Source organism: Candida orthopsilosis (assembly GCF_000315875.1).
Source record: "Candida orthopsilosis Co 90-125, chromosome 5 draft sequence".
NCBI lineage: Eukaryota > Fungi > Ascomycota > Pichiomycetes > Serinales > Debaryomycetaceae > Lodderomyces > Lodderomyces orthopsilosis.
In genome coordinates this window covers 1,065,117-1,083,196 of record NC_018298.1, presented here as the reverse complement: position 1 = coordinate 1,083,196, position 18,080 = coordinate 1,065,117, and the positions used below count along the sequence as shown (strand labels likewise).

At 37.4% G+C, this 18,080-nt stretch overlaps 7 protein-coding genes across 7 annotated transcripts; 3 read left to right on the top strand and 4 right to left on the bottom strand. All coding sequences in view use genetic code 12, as the record gives it.

The window, feature by feature from the left end:
- Positions 1-2,609: 2,609 nt before the first annotated feature.
- CORT_0E04810 (Nuc1 protein) lies at positions 2,610-3,041 on the top strand (the record flags this gene model as incomplete). Its single annotated transcript, XM_003870147.1, has 1 exon — positions 2,610-3,041. The coding sequence occupies one exon, from the start codon at positions 2,610-2,612 to the stop codon at positions 3,039-3,041; it is 432 nt and encodes a 143-aa protein (XP_003870196.1).
- A 327-nt stretch (positions 3,042-3,368) lies between these two features.
- CORT_0E04800 (Nuc1 protein) lies at positions 3,369-3,707 on the top strand (the record flags this gene model as incomplete). The annotated part of the gene is made up of 1 exon (XM_003870146.1): positions 3,369-3,707. The coding sequence occupies one exon, from the start codon at positions 3,369-3,371 to the stop codon at positions 3,705-3,707; it is 339 nt and encodes a 112-aa protein (XP_003870195.1).
- A 380-nt stretch (positions 3,708-4,087) lies between these two features.
- CORT_0E04790 (Nuc1 protein) lies at positions 4,088-5,071 on the top strand (the record flags this gene model as incomplete). The annotated part of the gene is made up of 1 exon (XM_003870145.1): positions 4,088-5,071. The coding sequence occupies one exon, from the start codon at positions 4,088-4,090 to the stop codon at positions 5,069-5,071; it is 984 nt and encodes a 327-aa protein (XP_003870194.1).
- Positions 5,072-5,830: 759 nt separating this feature from the next.
- CORT_0E04780 (Pga14 GPI-anchored protein) lies at positions 5,831-6,289 on the bottom strand (the record flags this gene model as incomplete). The annotated part of the gene is made up of 1 exon (XM_003870144.1): positions 5,831-6,289. One exon carries the CDS (start codon positions 6,287-6,289, stop codon positions 5,831-5,833), a length of 459 nt encoding a protein of 152 aa, XP_003870193.1.
- Positions 6,290-7,664: 1,375 nt separating this feature from the next.
- On the bottom strand, positions 7,665-9,956 carry CORT_0E04770 (hypothetical protein; the record flags this gene model as incomplete). Its single annotated transcript, XM_003870143.1, has 1 exon — positions 7,665-9,956. The coding sequence occupies one exon, from the start codon at positions 9,954-9,956 to the stop codon at positions 7,665-7,667; it is 2,292 nt and encodes a 763-aa protein (XP_003870192.1).
- A 259-nt stretch (positions 9,957-10,215) lies between these two features.
- On the bottom strand, positions 10,216-12,177 carry CORT_0E04760 (Gpr1 plasma membrane G-protein-coupled receptor; the record flags this gene model as incomplete). The annotated part of the gene is made up of 1 exon (XM_003870142.1): positions 10,216-12,177. One exon carries the CDS (start codon positions 12,175-12,177, stop codon positions 10,216-10,218), a length of 1,962 nt encoding a protein of 653 aa, XP_003870191.1.
- Positions 12,178-12,945: 768 nt separating this feature from the next.
- Positions 12,946-15,297, bottom strand: CORT_0E04750 (hypothetical protein; the record flags this gene model as incomplete). Its single annotated transcript, XM_003870141.1, has 1 exon — positions 12,946-15,297. The coding sequence occupies one exon, from the start codon at positions 15,295-15,297 to the stop codon at positions 12,946-12,948; it is 2,352 nt and encodes a 783-aa protein (XP_003870190.1).
- Between the last annotated feature and the right edge of the window lie 2,783 nt (positions 15,298-18,080).

Below are 18,080 nucleotides of genomic sequence, written 5' to 3'. Positions count from 1 at the left end.
CTTTATCAAAATCGGCACGTCTATAGGGTAAACCCTTTATTTTGCTTGTCAGGTAGTTCAACTAAGGGGGTCGAGGGATGTAATCAAAGTGAATAAACCTAATAGATCAAGTGACGTTAAGGGTTGTTATAAAAGGAGAGATTGAAATATATATATACAACTTATGGCTTAAATCTTTTTTTTTTTTGGGTTCTTCTTTATTTTCGATATTATTTTGGATCTCTTAAAAGGGTTACGTTGGTGAATACGTGTTTATGTTGTGTTTATTGTATGTAACTTATGCACATATATCTTGTTGGCTTTTTTAGTCGGATGAGTATTTTTGGATTTGGGGATTTTGTGTTTGGCCAACAAAAATATCTTGAGATGGTCACGTGCACAACTTTACTTTCACGAATAAACAAAACGCTTCTACTTTTCAGTTACTTATGAATGGTATATACATTTTGATAGTTTTCACTTTGCCCCTAATGGCAGCGTTGTTTTATCAGAATTTTATCTGGCGCTTACACCCATGTGACTTGCTCATAGGTACAAGACTAAGTCATTTTTATTCCAATCCGATTACTTCAATGGTATGTGTCCCTTTTTTAAAATTGAAACTCATTCGGAGTTTTATCATCGCTTGTGCTTGTCTCACAATGTTACTCTTTTAGTGATACATTGTACATCTCTTGTAATTGTTGTAAATTTTGTTGTACTGCGATGTGGTGTTATATGCAGGCATCTCCCAACAATCTTTTTCCAACTTTTATGGTTTTGTGTAGCTTACTTTCGATTCTTTGCAATAATACGCCAACAAAAATATTTCAATAAAAGTACATGTTTGGCTTTTGTATTGCCCAAGAAACAAATATTACAGAGGCATCAGTTCATATTTGAGTGTCTCTCTCTCTAATTCTATTTTGACCTCTGCAATCTTTTAAATAGTTTGCAAGTACCTGTGTCTACGGGTCCATCGACAATCTAGATATCAAGTTTTTGGAACCTGTTTACCATTACTAGTTTCAAGAAATGGCGTGCTTTCAAAATTATAGAAGAGCTGAACAGTTTCGTAGTAGAGCACTTGTGCCGCATTACTTTTTGTTGAAGTTGTATCGGGTCCCTGTGAGTCTGAAAAGAAATCAGAACAAACGTTTTTTATTTCAAGTTTGTGTGTTGTTGGCAGCAAAAACTTCACATCCTCTTATCTTCAGCAAGCTCTCTCTGTGAAGAGTCAGTACAATGAATTCCAAAACCACATTAAGCTCCCTTAATTTTTGGGTCACGTGTGTATAACCTGATTTGTGCAAAAAAATAACAACCTCACCACACCAAGAATAGGTGTTACAAGTAGAGCATAGTATCATCAAAAAAGATCAACTTTTTGTGTGTTTTTAAAACGGAGAAGAATGTGAAAAACAACAACCGATGTATCGTTTGCTCATACTTCATTTTCTTTAGATTTTGAACTAATTTATAGCGTCAAAACAAATGCAAAGAATTGTTGCAAAATATTAATAAAAAACCCTCTCCTTGAATTATTGAATTTCAAAAGAACTCAAGTGGGGAGAGGCACGGTTTGCGTTTCACCAGTAGCACAAGTTGCAACTTCTATCTCTCGAGTATTTAATGTGTCCAACTACGTGTACTTACCAATCTCTATATAAAGATCTCTTTCCGACAATTTTGCATCTTTCCACTTATAACGATTCAATCGAACTGTCGTCTGTATACTTGACTTGAGCCAAAGCAATGGTTTTATCCTCTAGATCATACTTGACATAAGCATTTCTCAAAAAATTTTCTCCCAACGTTGCATACCCATAGTCATTTTTGATACCCAAGAAGCAAAGTTTTCCCCACAGTCTTTTCTTGCCTAAACTACTTCAATTAGGTCACTATCTCTGCTCGCTTACTATTTCCAAAATAAGTGCTCTCGAATGAAAAGTTGGTGGAGATTATAGTCGAACTTGATGTTTCCGGAATCAGTCTCGTTATAAAATGTTCGTGATGAGGTCAACATTGTTATGAGTCAGTAATCGTGGGAGATATTTGTACTTCCTTATTGTAAACACTCGATTGGGTTGGTATGAACCCTGACTACAAATATTAATGGATACGGTAAGTAATACCCAGATGAAACTACAATTTGGACAAGTCTTGATGTCATTAGATGTGTCGGCGCCTTTACTTCAAAATGGTTATGAGACCTGACACATTTCCCCTACCTGGTAATGAGAACAAAGGGTAAGATTATCAATTATAAATCATTACTAATGGAGATGCTGCAAAACACCAATAATAAACCTTTCGGTATACAAACCAAAAATTACCCTGTTGGGAATAGAACTAATCTTAGAACATTCATTGTTTCTTTAATTGCTACTTCAATGTTACTATTAACAATATAGGGGCCGAGAAACTTGTTTCATTGGTTGTAAACTTCAATTTGGTGAAAGTGCCTCCACTGCAACAATTGTACAATAAACTATTCAACGACCGCAAAGCATCTTACCACGTGTTAAGCTTGTCCAACTGAATATTCAACAATTTGAAAATTATAAAATCCTCCATTTTCTATCCATGTGAATTCAAAGTTTTCGTAGCGTCATTTTGCTTCACCAAGAATGATTTCATTATTACAAAGCTTGATATTGGCAATTTTAGTTGGTATATTTGTCAGTGGTACCCCTGATGAGAAGAGACAGACCAAGTACATCACTCAAGAGTTCCAAGATACCAGGGTTCGCTCACTTGAGAAAAGAGATGAAAGCATTGGCGTCGATGATTTTCATCAACGTCACGTTGTTCACGTGAAAGTTGGATCTTCCCAACAAGATATAAGGGCCCATATTGATACCGGAAGTATTCGTTGGGAAATTCCAAGTGTTGGTTCAACTTGCTCGGGAGGCAGACCCTGCGCACCTGAGGTTAGTTTCGACCCATATAAATCCACCACATTTGAGAACCTGACAGTTTCAAGCAAGTCACCCTTTGGTCACGGAAAATTGCGCGGCTTTGTAGTGTCGGACGATATTTATTTTAATGATGACAAATAGGTTCCTCAATTTGAGTTTGACTTGTTGAACACTCTTCAAATTGATCTTAGAGGTATATTGGGAGCCGGATACAGCACTAATACAAATTCCAGCTACGTTCTCGCAACAAAAGCTGCTGGTTTGATTGACCAGGCAGCTTTTTCGATCTTTAAGGGCACAGCCAGCAGTGGTACATATCTTTCGGGAGGTGTGGATAAAGCTAAATACGAAGGGAACTTATACGTTGTTGATTCCACAGGATCCTTTGAAGTACAATCAATAACTACGGCAAATGGAACGGTTATTCCATTTGGATTTAAAGTTACACAAGACACAGGTAACCCCTATATGACATTATTAGATACCGTTGTGCAAGATATTTATAAAGACGTTGGAGCCGATGAGAAGGGGCATGTGTTATGTGATCAAGTCTTGAATGGAAACAAGAGTTTGACGTTCAGAATTGGAACTTTTGATATACCTGTGTACTATTCGGATATCTTCTTTAATTTTTCTTCCACCATCTGTGGTTGTGGAATAGGTCGGACATCGAACGTTGATATGCAATATGTTGGGCTCCCATTTCTTAGAAATACATACTTTGCCCAAAACTTTGACACTAAAAAAATTGGATTGGCACCAATAAAGTATATAGATGAGTCTGATATTGTCGACTTTTGGTTTTAGTTAAAGTGTATACTTGCAGTTATTGAATACAAAGTTGTTTCGAAGTTTGGCATTACGGAGTTTGTGTAATGATTGCAAACTCCCACGCTTTATTGACACCCCTTCAATCCAATACCTAATCTGTTCTGATCTATAATGGAATAAACAAGGAGTGTAAGACCCAAGATCTAATGCAAATAAACGAATTTTTTGCCTCACCAGGTAGTGTCCCTGCCATTGACTGCATTGGTACCTAATACCAAGTCACTTGCACGCGTTACTTACATCTCTAAAAAAAATTGTCAATTTTACAACCAACTTCAATTAAAACCTATCGTCACTATTTGAACTACCACCAGTTCCCTAAATCCCCTCACGTATCTCACCACCTTCATATCAGAATGTCACGAATTATTCTCAAGTCGTCATTTGGTTTAGGCTCCCTCGGAATCGCGTCCTATTTTTGGAGTTTTGGTAAATCATCAAGCACTCCGTCTCCAACCTCCAATCCTCCTGCTCCTTCGTCAAACTTACCAGGTCCACCAAAGCCCAACGGAAACACGGCAGTTTTTGATCCATCATTAATCAACCCTGAAGCTTTTTACAAATATGGTTTCCCAGGTCCAGTTCATGATTTATCAAGCCATTCTGAATTTGTTAGTTGTTATGATAGATCAAAACGGAATCCATATTGGGTGATTGAACATCTTACCAAACAGTCGATAACTCGTAATTCAGATTCAGGAGATCGTAAGAAATCAATTTTTAAAGAAGATGAATCAATTCCGGTTAAATTTAGAAATAAATTGCGTGATTATTTCCGAAGCGGATATGATAGAGGCCATCAAGCACCAGCTGCTGATGCTAAATACAGTCAATTGGCCATGGATGAAACTTTCTTGTTGACTAATATTTCACCACAAGTTGGTGATGGATTCAATCGTGATTATTGGAGTCACTTTGAAGATTTTGTTCGAAGATTAACAAATACTTATGATAATGTCCGAGTCATGACTGGTCCATTGTATTTACCAAAATTGATGCCGGATGGAAAATATAGAGTTAGTTATGAAGTTATTGGATCACCACCCAATATTGCTGTTCCAACTCATTTTTTCAAATTGATTGTAGGCGAAAGAAATGGTGATGAGAAAATTAGTTGTGCTGCTTTTGTATTGCCTAATGATGTGATTGATAATACCACTCCATTGACTAACTTTCAAGTACCCATCGACGCATTGGAAATTTCGACAGGGTTGGAGTTGTTGCAAAAAGTGCCATATTTCAAAAAGAAGGATTTATGTAAGGATGTCAAATGTGAGATTGTTGTGAGAGAGTTTCCTAAGCAAGTGAACAATGTGTTGGCCTTGCCTAGTGGGAAGTAGAAGTAGAGTAAATTAGATGCCCATTATGTAAAGATAAGTGAACAGATGAATCTCTATCTTCTTGCAATTTCCTTGTATTGGATATTTTCATTTATATACGTGGGCGATGGAAACAGTTTCAGAGTAGAGCCTCGACTTGTCATGTACTTCTTATGTATTTAGTAGATCTAGATCTAGATCTCATATCGATCGGTAAAACACGACAAACGAGGGGGAGAACAACATGCCCAACACAAGTTATCGTTGCAACGACTCTTGCAACAAACCCATCTCCAAAGTGCTTATGCTCTACACTACACTCCTAAATTTGAAAAATTAAAATTAAAATTAACTCTATCTAATAAACATCCTATTTTGTTTACTTCAATTTCCGGTTAGGTATAATTATCGAAACAAATCTTTAAATATGTAATGAAAAGTAAAATTAAAGACTCACAACGCTTTGAAATGGGCTGTTTTTTTTTTTTTTTTTTTTTTTTTTTTTTTTTTTTTTTTTTTTTTTTTTTTTTTTTTTTTTTTTTTTTTTTTTTTTTTTTTTTTTTTTTTTTTTTTTTTTTTTTTTTTTTTTTTTTTTTTTTTTTTTTTTTTTTTTTTTTTTTTTTTTTTTTTTTTTTTTTTTTTTTTTTTTTTTTTTTTTTTTTTTTTTTTTTTTTTTTTTTTTTTTTTTTTTTTTTTTTTTTTTTTTTTTTTTTTTTTTTTTTTTTTTTTTTTTTCTTTCACTCTCTGTTGTATTTTTGTGTGATTGAAGAAAAAAACACCTTACATCAACAAAGCGCAACCAGCAGCAACGGCACCAGCAATGGCGAATGAAGCACCAGAAGCGGTCATACCAGCATTACTTTCACCACCGCCAGTGGAGTTAGAAGCACCACCACCGGTTGAGTTAGAAGCACCGCCGCCAGTAGAGTTAGAAGCACCACCAGTAGAGTTGGAAGCACCACCAGCGGTACCGTTGTCTCTCTTGATAGCAGTGAAAATTTCATCTCTCCTGTGGTTGTTTCTAACCTTGGATGAAGCATCCTTCAAACTAGTCCATTCAGATGGTGAAACAATGACAGTGGTGGTAGTTGGGTGAGGAGTCTTGTTGAATCTACCATACTTGTGGGTGGTTTCAGTAGCATAGACAGTGACAGTTGGTGCTGACTTGTGGTCTTTTGGACCCTTACCGGCCAAAACGGATGAAACAGTGAAGGCAGTAGCGATGATTGAGTACTTCATTGTTGGTGATATCGTATGAAACTGAATAAATTGAACTGGAAAAGAGAAGAGCAAAAGAAGAAAAGAGAAAAAAGAGAATATGAGGGAGTAAATATATTTTAGTATTGAAATATTGGAAGAGTTGAGTTTTTTTCTCAGCGTCTAATTCTTTTTCTTATTGTCAATTGTTATTGGTTTTTGCATTTTTTTAATTTCTTTTGTTGTTCCAAGAAAGAAAAAAAAGTAGTGTACGATTGATCAATTGCCATACAAACTGTAGCACAAAGTAAACAAAAAAATTCCCGCAGTGTTTGCCTAATTTGTTACAATACACAACAAAAGAAGAATTGTCTTATTGTCCCTTTATATAACCACATGTACCCGAGTGTGTAAACATACAACATACAACCAGAAAAACAAGTAACACACCTTCTGTGTCTACACGAAACTAAAGTACGTGTTGCTCGACAAGCGGGTCGGTGAAATACCAATTCGTGTTTGTTCCAAAGCTGTACTATTCAGGCGTCGGGATTGGATAAGATTTTTTATTTGGCTCCCAACCAGATATCATTTTAGAGAGTGAATGCTGGCCGTGGGGGAAGCTAAGCAAGGAAGATTGCATCATTTTTGATGAGAGACGCAAAACCCATTTAAGCGCCACACACACAAACACACATACTTTTATTCCGGTCAACGCTTTTTTCTCTGAATGTAACATCTCTCTCTCTACAGATATACCACAATTGAACTTATTACGATCCGGCTTTAATTTCTAAAACTGAGACTAAACTTCTCGTCTATTGCCATTCTTTTCGTAACCACAACATACTTCTATTGTGCTCTGCTCAAAGTGCATTACCTGACATTTGCTGATGCACGACCTTTTGATACATACAGAATATTTTTTTTGTTTATATTTTTTTCCGTCGGTTATAACTCATTTCAATAGCCGGAGACAAAAGCAAACAACCGGCTTTAAATTCTTTTCAAAAGTAGAAAGTGGAACCAGTATACATTTAGTTATTGTTAGTTGCGGCAATGACACTAGACCCATACTGGGAGGTGTCTTCTAACTGAGATTATTGCTTCATTCTGTGGTGCTGTCCGATGAGATCCGTTTATCGCTTTTAACACCAATCGGACTTAATCTATGGACAAAGAAAGACCGAATAAAAATTTGGAGTCGGCTCGATTAGTAACACAAATTTAATCTTCAACCAAAAAGCTCTTTACAACGGTACGATATTGTGTCATCAACGTTAGTTGTTCCTGAGTAGTGAAGTACAACCTGGTGCCACAGACTATAGTGTTGTGATACCATTCTTTTAGAACAGATATCAGCCAACATTGACAGTACTGGACACCAATCTATCATTCTTCTTTGGTAGGGCCGAGATTATCTACACCAACGTTCTGGGTGACTGCTATAGCCAAGCTGTGGTTTAATAAGGTCGCCAAACTGCTGGAAAGTGTAATCCTCTGCATCATCGTCACGCACAAACACCCTATGTAGCTTAGGACACTTTGCAATCATGTTAGAAATGAATGCCACGACACTATCCCTTTCTTCATAAAGGTCTAATCCAAATCTGAACACCGTGAGCAATTGCAAGTTAGAACAATTTATATAATCGGCACAATTCGCCGCAATTTTCTTGTTATCGATTTTCAAGACAGTCAATGACTCGGGCAGATCAACGAAAAATGATGGGAGCCCATTGATTAACGCATCGCTTATATCCAATACTCTCAAATTTGTAAGATGTCGAACAGATCCACGAGCAGGAAACTCATGGGAATATGATATTTTTAATTCTTCCAAACTAAGTGGTAACGTATCCAAATCTATCTCATCAAAACTAACAGACTCAAAGGTAAGTGTCTTTAATCGTTTATGCAGCTTCAAATCGGGCCACTGACAAGCAGTACCCTGTGGAAACCGAAGGAAAAAATTGACTATTGGTTGGGGCAATTGAACCTTGTTGCACTTTTGTGGTTGAACGGCGCAAATTTCCAAATCATATAAATTGGAAAGTTGGGAAAAGTTTAAATTTTGCAATCGAATAGGCTGAAGCCATGAATGAAGAAATAACTTTCTTAAGCTTTGGAAAGTGCTTGGTACCTGCTCAAAGTAGTGACCATCTCCCTTTATTGTAACGTACATCAAGGTCGTTGGGAGCATGTTCCAGCCGAATTCGGTACCCGCTGAAAGTTCAATGTCAAGCTTTGTTAGATTTGTATCTGGGATATTGCATGAATGTAATTCGTTATAGTACATATTTATGGCTAGTAAACTGTTGGGAATATCAATATTGTTTGTACTGATGAATCGATTACGAGACAAATTCATTTTCCGTAAATGTTTTGCTTGACGTAGATTAGTATTTCGAATAGAGCTCAAAAGGTTGTCCGATAAGTCAAGATGGTACAAATGTTTTGGAAATTTGACATCATCAATACAGTCAATCGATGAATCTTTCAATGTCAATGCATTCAAGGTATCGCATGTTGATAATCCTGAAAGTAATCTGCCACAATTCAATTTAAAAATCTTCTCCACCACCAATGTTTGCAAGTTTGGTAGGTTTAGCTTAGGACCAAAATAGATTTCTTGGTGATTTTTCAATATTAAGGTCTTCAACAGTGGTGGTGGATTAAATTCGTCCTCAACAGCAAGTATGAACCCTCCATTGGCATACACAAATCTTACTGCATCTAGTGGACTCCTTCCAGGGATTTGGAAAACAACACGGTTTCTTTCAAATAGTTTCTGGCGACAATTCTTAAAGCTAAACTCAAGATAGGTCAACGACGATGGAAACTCTGGTGTGAAAAATAATATCAAATTGGGACAGTCAATTACTCTCAATTTCTGAAGATTGGCAAAAGATTCTATTCCATTTAAAGACACCATTCTTGTGCATTCCAATGACAAACTTTCGATCGTGGTAGGCAATTGCATGTCCAGCAAGTGATTCAAAAAGCCCTTTTCAACATTTCCTTTGAATTCGAACAGGCGAAGATTGACCAAATAAGTGACGTTTATCGATACTTGCGAAATCTTCTGTTCTTCAATTCGCAACTCACGAATCGAAGTCGGTAACTGACTTTGGGGTGGATATAAGTGTGGGTCAGTTAGCAGTAATCTAGTTATTGTTGGTGGCACGTAGGGCATGAGTTGAGGAAGGAACCCATCAAGATTTAATGATTCAAGTTCAGGTGGAAAATTAGTGGACCATCTGCTAACACATAAATGTCTCAAGTCGGAATTCACTTTAACTGTACGGTCAATGCCTAGTTGGAATAAGTCGACATTTGAAATGACTCTCTGAATCTGTTCGTTGGTGTCGTATGGCTCTACGTCAATTTTGAATTTGATCCCTTGTAAATCAACACCCAGGTCAAGTATCTGACAAACGGACAAAATATCAGACACCACTAGACGAGGTTTGTAATTTAAATGCAATCGTTCATGATAAAAGTCTTCAATGGTGAAAGTTCCACCACGCAGCCAGGTCCAAGTCTTACTCACATTGACTGTTGATCGCCGATAATTGATTATCGTCGATGTCAATTCAGGAACAGTTTGTAAGTAGTCCAAAGTATCTTCATCATCCATAAGGTAGAGTAGGATATTCTCTATGATCTCGAATGGTAGTACTGGTAATTTGGAAGTAGTATAGTTCATGATGTATGTCTGTGTTTGTGTTGTCAAATACAGTTACTGATCTTATCGTTCGAACAGTGTGGATTTCTGTTTGCTCCTTTATCCCCATAATCGCTCTTCATTACACAAAACTAACTTTCTTATCAACGCAAAAGAAGATGCATCACCCACACATACGAATCCTACACTATTATACAAACATTAGCTATTAATTTACTATTTTGAATATGTTTGTATATCACAAGCGTCTCACTATTACACACCCTTTATTTCAATCTTTTCAAGACTTTAAAAACTGGGTAAAATCTAATTCACTCCCCTCATCCTCATTATCTTCATCATTATCGACTTGATTAGGTGATGGTGGGGTTTGTATATCCGATTTGAAAACAGGAACACTGGTTCTACGCCTTTGAGGTAGGCTTAGGGTAGGAACAGTACCAGCACTTGATCCTGGCTCAAATTTGTGAGTAGAATACTTATCATGAATTTGGGGTGGGAAACTCAACTCACTATCGTCATTACTAGTTGTACTATTTGGTTTTTCATTCATTGTAAAGTTGGCTTTAGTTCCCTTTGGTTGTTGAGGCTTGAAATGGTTAAATTCTCCATTCTCCTCTTTTTCTTTCAATCTCTTGCTAATATACTTATCTTGAGCTTTGAATATGTTTTCCTCCGTCGGTAGTTGAAACAATGGAAATTTCCATTTGTTTAAAAGTCGTCTCCAATACTTGTAGTTATTGATATCAACTAATGCTGTGCTGGCACTGACTGAGTTTCGTGCAATGCGCTCGCTTGCTTCCTGCGTGTTAGTAAATGGCACAGCACTATATCGGTGTTGCTCAACACTGTTTTGGATGATATTGTCAACGCGTTGTCGATGTTCCTTTTCAAAGTTTCTCATGGCGGTATTTTTCCATGGTTTTTCTCGAATGAAAAATACAATTGAGTCAACGACTCCATTGAAGGGTTGCATGAATGCACCCAAAACATTCAACCAATAAACTGGACTATGAGCCTCTTCATAGTTGAACTGAGTAGATTGTAAAATAAACGGAAACAACCAAATAAAACAGTATGCAAACGGATAGATAAATATTGACCTCATCTGTTTCTGAATAACCTTTTGCCGCCTTTGAAAGTGCTGTAAATTGATATCCTTTATAGATGAATCGGTGTAGTCATCTGCCAACTCCTCTAAATCATCGACTTCATCCGAATCCAGTTCATTGACTCCTCCACCACGTCCACGCTCAAATGGCCCTATACTAGTGGTCAATTTTGCAGTATGTGCAGATTCTTCCGGTATCAACATCTTGGGAAATAAGTGGTCCTTGATTGAGCCAAAAAAGAACTTTAGCGACGCAAAAAATGTGGGAGCTTCGTTACTAAAATGACCAGCATTTCTTTGATGAATATTTGTAAAAGCCCCACCTAGGGATTTGAACTCTTTAACAACGCGAATGTAAATCAAGCCATAAAATACAAAAATGGCAACAACGATACACCAACGTGGAACCCAACTAAGGACTAGCCTGTACCAGACAGGTCTCATGGGTAAGTAGCACCAACAAACGAGTGAATCATACCCTGTCCCATTGATAAATGCCAAACTGGCCAAGATCAACGGAATCAATACTGACAATGCATATACCAAATATCTCATCTTGTATAGACCACCTTCAACACGATTAGAATGTGCCAGCCGGGTATTCAATGATGGCTTGAAAATTAGCAAGAACGTGTGCAAGGCAAAGGCAAAAATTGCAATGTCTGCTCCCTCGATCGCCGTGGCAGTAAAAAATCCCACAACTTGACAAAATTTTCGGTTATAGTATGAAACTGAATGAGTCAACACCCTACTTGGATAAATCAACAAAATTACCGCTTTTAACAAATCAAACAATAGTAAAAATGAAATTAGTTGGTGACGAAACACAAGTCGTTTGGGATCGATCGCTAGTAGGAAGTATAGTGCAATCATAACCGCTGTGATTGATGCGCATGACGAAGATATTGCCACAACTCGTTGTACGAACGATTCATGATGTGTGAACTTTGTGATTTGATTGTTGATATCGTCGACCCTCTTGAATAAGTGCACTATTGTTGCCATGACATTATCCGCTGTAGTGGGCTCTAATGCGGATGCTGAGGCAACATTACTCACTTGCACTTCCGTTGTCATCGTCGTGAGCGTGAGCAATGTTTGTTGCCGTAGATCTGCAATTAACTCTGACATCTCCTCTAGTTTATTACTGGAATAGTTATTGCTATTGTGAAATGTGTCAGAAACTAAAATAGTTCATCCCCTTTCCTTTATCACAACTCGATAAAGGGTTGCGCGATAAACGTGATGCTAATTCTCCTCTTTTTCCGTAACTCTTGTAGGTGTCAAACAGAATAAGTCAAAGTATGTGGTTGATAGTGGTGAGAAGAAATTTATGCTTGGTTCTATCCTTTGTCACGTAGTTGAACACGCAAAATGTAGATTGAGTGTGGTCCAATAAACCCAAAATATTCTCTGCAGGTTTATAAATTTAAAATTTTTTTGTTTTCTGTTGGTGCCTCATGCACTTCTAGACAATTCGTAAATTAGTAAAACCACAGCAAAGCAACGACTTTTATACTCTAATACATATTGATGAGCTAAAGTGAAACCTGTTGTCATCACTTGCGAAATGATATGAAGTCGTAATAGCTCTTTTCATAGGGTCGTACAGAATACACGTATGTTTTTTATGCCCATATGGTTGTACTTGTAAAAATATATCCAGTAGAAGGTCGTGCAATTCTAATCATTCAATTTATTTGCAACCGCCTTAGCGCCATCTTCTTCAAAACAGAAAATGCCACATGTCATTGGTGGAAGAATCACATCCACTTAGATTAAAAAGAACTTGCCCGATTCAATGGAATGCTATTTACAGTAGAATATCTATACTTCAAGTATACGTCATATATTGATCAATTATAAAAATACAACCGAAAAATGTTCCCTTTAATAAAATTACAAGAACATTGGAATCATAATAGCAACAACACCAGCCAAAGCTTTCAAGTTCAAGGCATTCGTTGCACCACTGTTTTCAAGAGCTTCAATCATCTCTGTAGCTACTTCACTGTCAACTTGTTGTTGTTCTTCTGGGGCTCCTTGCTCTGATGCGACACCAGCAAGAGCTTCGCTTTGTTCAGCCTCTTCTGGAACAACTTCTTCTGGCATAGCTTCTTCCGGAGCGACTTCCTCTGGAGCAGCCTCTTCTGGAACAACTTCTTCTGGCATAGCTTCTTCCGGAGCGACTTCCTCTGGAGCAGCCTCTTCTTGTGCTTCTTCCTCTGTGGCAGCTTCTTCCACTGATTCTTCCTCTAAGGCACCTTCCTCGAATGCTACTTCATCATGTTCTTCCTCAGCTGGTGCTTCAGTAGCTTCAGCTTGACCTTCTTCAGTGAGAACCAAATAAGTAGTCAAGGTGACAGTAGTGTAACTGGTTGTATGTATTTCGGTAGTATAAACATCACATTTGTCATCAGTAGAACATTCCTCAACAGTATAAGTAACGTCGGTGGTACATGGGATAACAACGGTTTCAGTTACATATGATTCAAGGCAGTAGGTAGTTATGACAGTCTTTTGAACAGTAACGGCTTCGGCACATTTATCATCTTCACATGAAGTGATAGTAACAGTAGTTTCTTGGGTCAATGTGGTAAGAATGCTGTCCGGAGCATCAGTAATAGCAGCCTCGAGTGATTGGGAAGTTTCAACCTTTTCAGTACAAGATGAGTTTTCGTCACACTCGGTAACAGTCACAAGCACGTCAACTGTTCTGGTAGTATAAGACGTGGGCTCTTCAGTTGGTTCAGGTGCTTCAGTAACATCAGTCGGCTCGGCACTTGCAGTTGGTTCAGTGCCTCCAGTTGGTTCGGTACCTTCAGTTGGCTCAGTTGGCTCAGTACCTTCAGTAGGTTCGGTAGGTTCGGTAGGTTCAGTAGGTTCAGTAGGCTCAACTTCACCTTCAACTTGACGAGCAGCAACTTCAATTGGTTCACAACCAGCACCAGTACCAGCGTAAACAACGTATCCAACATCAGCTTCACAAACTGCGAATGGAACAGGTTCATCACGTTTCGTAACAGAACGACGTTTCAAAGCAGTTACAAACTCAAGTACATTTCCTTCCATACTCCATCCCGAAGTAGCATTTGCCAATGCAGCAATGGATAAAAGTCCGTCATCCTCAATTTTTACGTATCGATCTTCACCAACCTTCAAGAAACCATCTTCGATGACAAATTGTACAGCTTCTCCATTGGTAATAGTGATGTGAGTGCCATTAGAAGTGATAGCTTCCAAACTTCCGGAAATAAGAGCGACAATTTCAAATGACTCTTCTGAATTGACAAAATCAGTAGGAAGAGAAACCTCGGCTGGCACAACTAGTTCAGTAGGCTCAGTAGGCTCAGTAGGCTCAGTAGGTTCAACAATTTCTTCTGGATCAGTAGGCTCGGTAGGCTCAGTAGGCTCAGTAGGCTCAGTGGGCTCAGTAGGTTCTTCTGGTTCAGTAGGCTCAACAATTTCTTCTGGATCAGTAAGTTCAACAATTTCTTCTGGATCAGTAGGCTCAGTGGGCTCAGTAGGTTCTTCTGGTTCAGTAGGCTCAACAATTTCTTCTGGATCAGTAAGTTCAACAATTTCTTCTGGTTCAGTAGGTTCAATTGGTTCTTCTGGATCAGTAGGTTCAACTGGGTCGGTTGGTTCTTCTGGATCAGTAGGCTCGGTAGGCTCAGTAGGCTCAGTAAGTTCAGTAGGTTCAACAATTTCTTCTGGATCAGTAGGTTCAACTGAGTCGGTTGGTTCTTCTGGATCAGTAGGTTCAACAATTTCTTCCGGTTCAGTAACTGCTTCTTCATTCAAGGCGGTATCAAAACGGACCAAATCACCAAAAGCAGCACAACCAACTTCTTCATTGATAGTAATTGTATATGGAGCTGCATCGCCACAAGCAAAAATTGGCGTATTATAGACCAAGATTTCATCACCTTCTTCATTAGTTGAAAGTGTCCACGAGTTATCAATCCCCAAATCCTCACTTATTGGATAAGTTTTGAAAACAAGATCAGCTGGAGTTATACCAATCAAGGTCGATTGATCATCGTTCAAAATCAATTCATTTTCGTCATTGAATCTAAATCTTTGATCAATATCAGCGGCAATAAACTCAGCATATTGAGTCTCCGGGTTAATTTGTACATATAGTTCAACGTCATTGATTGTAGCTCTAAGTTTGAAATTTTGATCGTAAGCCAAAACACCCGCGGCAAAAAGTGATAAAAGAGTTGATGTCACTTGACTCACTCTCATTATATTGAACTGGAATATATTTGTGACTTTCTAAAGTTGGATTGTATAAGAAAGGGAAACTGAAAAGAATTCACTAAACTTCAAGGAGATTTGAAGTTATATTAATAGTCAGACCAAATCTCGTGAAAGTTATTATAAAACCCCAACACTCACGATGTATAAAGCGTCAGATCACGTTGCTGGCTAAACAAAATTTTTGACTTGACTTAACTTGCATTAATGGGTAGTATTCCAGAAAATAAACCAAAAATGGCCAAACCTCTCCCTCTCCAAAAAATTGGTGTGTATGCAACGCCCTCGTTTCCCCCTTTCTGGGTCATTTCAATTATAATATTGAGTAAACCCAACTGTTATGCATCTCCACATAAAATTATCAAAAAAGTTAAACACAAAGCAGCCAGCCACTTGGAGTTATTATAGCACGTGCATGAGTAGCATGTTTAGCGTGTATAGCATATGTTAAGCATACCACCTAGGCGTTTCTATTGGGAATGAAAATATCTGGGGAAATTCAAAATAATATTAAAGTTTATACTTAAAATATCCTCTTGGTTTTGACGTTGGATGCAATATAAAAAAGGTTTAGATTTAAATTTTGGTGAAGAATTTTTGTTTATTTATCGCGACTAAATTATAATACTCAAAATAAAATATAAATACAACAATCGAACCATTTAGTGTCAATTAGCGTATGAAGCAGATGGTTAATTTGACAATGCGTAGTTATCTAAATTTTAGACATGAACATCATCTCCAAATCCTCGCTTTGCTCATTCATTTAAATTTGGTACTCCTCAAATGAATAAAATGAACTTACCTTCTTTTCTTGAACAACAAACAACACAACTTTTCAAGCTTTCAAAGATAATAAACAAAAAAGCCCAGAACTCTAAAAACCAGTTATAATATTGGTAACAGTAACAACAACAATAGCAACACTGAAAGAGGTGCAAAATCAAAAAGAAAAACAATGTTGTATCGTAAATCACTTTTAAACGAACTTCGTAAAAGTGTAAAGAGGGAGAAAAGTAGGAACCAACACATTATTTATAAAGTAATATGTGATTCCACTGGCGGAAGGAGTTGGACAAAGGGCTGCGTCAATCGTCCTACCTCCTTCGAATACTTATTGCACAGTCTGAGTACATTCTATTCGTATACAACCAAAGTAAAACCTTAAGAAATTCTACAACACGCACAACTATGACACAAAAGAGCAAGAGCTCGATTTGTACATGAGGTGAGCATACACAAGTAGTAAACATGCTTCGCAACTGATGACATCTAACTAAAAATAAATCACAATCACAATCACAATCAAGCGTGGTCAAATCTTGGGATTTCATCATCGTGCATGTGCATGGAAATACCACAATCACGAACTATTTCAAAAACAAAACACGCTAGTTTTAAACATTACACAAGGACAAGAGGAAGTGAGGTGGTGGTGTGAGACAGTAGATATAGTGGAGAAGGTGCGTTAAAGACCCGATACGGGGGTCGAATTGAACTTTATCTAATTTTGGTCATTCCAATCTCATACACTCATCGTACATGAGATGTGTATACACTAACTATCTAGGTGCAAACAAGTATGAGGTTTCACTTGGTGACTCGCCTACACCTTCAAGTTTAATTTCATGTGTTCGTACCTGCTGCATCCGGGTATATACCTCTCGGAACATGATACGATAGGAGTGAGGAGAATAAGAACAACAGATGAGAGAGAGGAGAGGTTGTAATCGCCCTAACATCGTATAAAATCAGGAAAGTGTATCATTCAAATATTCTCGTATCTGTAAAATTATCCTGTGAAGGTGGCACGGGGAAGGAATCTGTAATATCGTTGGACAATAAATGACTCTGTTTGACCCATTTCAGTTCTTGAGTGGCTTTGATCTGAAAATAGATCAGTCCCAAGGATGGTTCCGAACCCATAAAAACTCTAAAATCGTAAAAAATCTTGATGCCATGGCAGTCACCAGTACTTTAACAAGTGAAGGAATAATAATAATTGATGTACATCTAAAAATAGTATATTTGTGCCTACGCAATTGCTAAAAGCTAATTTGCGAAATAAGTGAGTATACAGCATCAAAGCAAGCGATAAATGCATAAACAACAATACAACTGCAATTGTTACAATTTGATCTCGCATGCTTTTGTTGCTAACGTTGCCTTGTACTTATTTTATGTTGTTGCAAATTTCAAAATCCAACACAAAGCCTCTCAATCACTAAAAGTACTCTGCGAAACCACCACAACGAACTTCACCTTTGTATTTCACGTGTATAAATATATTTATATATATCAAAAGCAGTTATATATTAAAATTAATTATTAGTATTATGATTATGGAATAATAAAAAAGGAGTAAAAAAGTCCAATTCCGATATAAAAGCAAAAACATTGTAGTAGGTGAAAAATATGGCCCAAAAAGTATCAACAAATAACAAGTAAAAAAGCAAATAAAAGCAAAAGCAAATATAAAACAACACTGGAGTAGAGAAATATCTTGTAATTTTGGTTTTTGAGTAATAGCAAATGTTGCAAGGAAGAGCAGGATGGTAGTTTTGAATCACTTCTGGGGAGTCTTGTCATGATTCAGGCCCTCCTTGTCTCTATTTGAATGATAATGTCGAAGCTAGGGGGGTGTGCAAATTCATAAAGTCGTCGTATCATCAACATAATCATCGTCATCATCGTTAGAACCATCGTCTAATTTGGTATACACAATACCGCTCTAGTAGACGATTGCCCTCTCTCTCTCTCTCTCTCTCTCT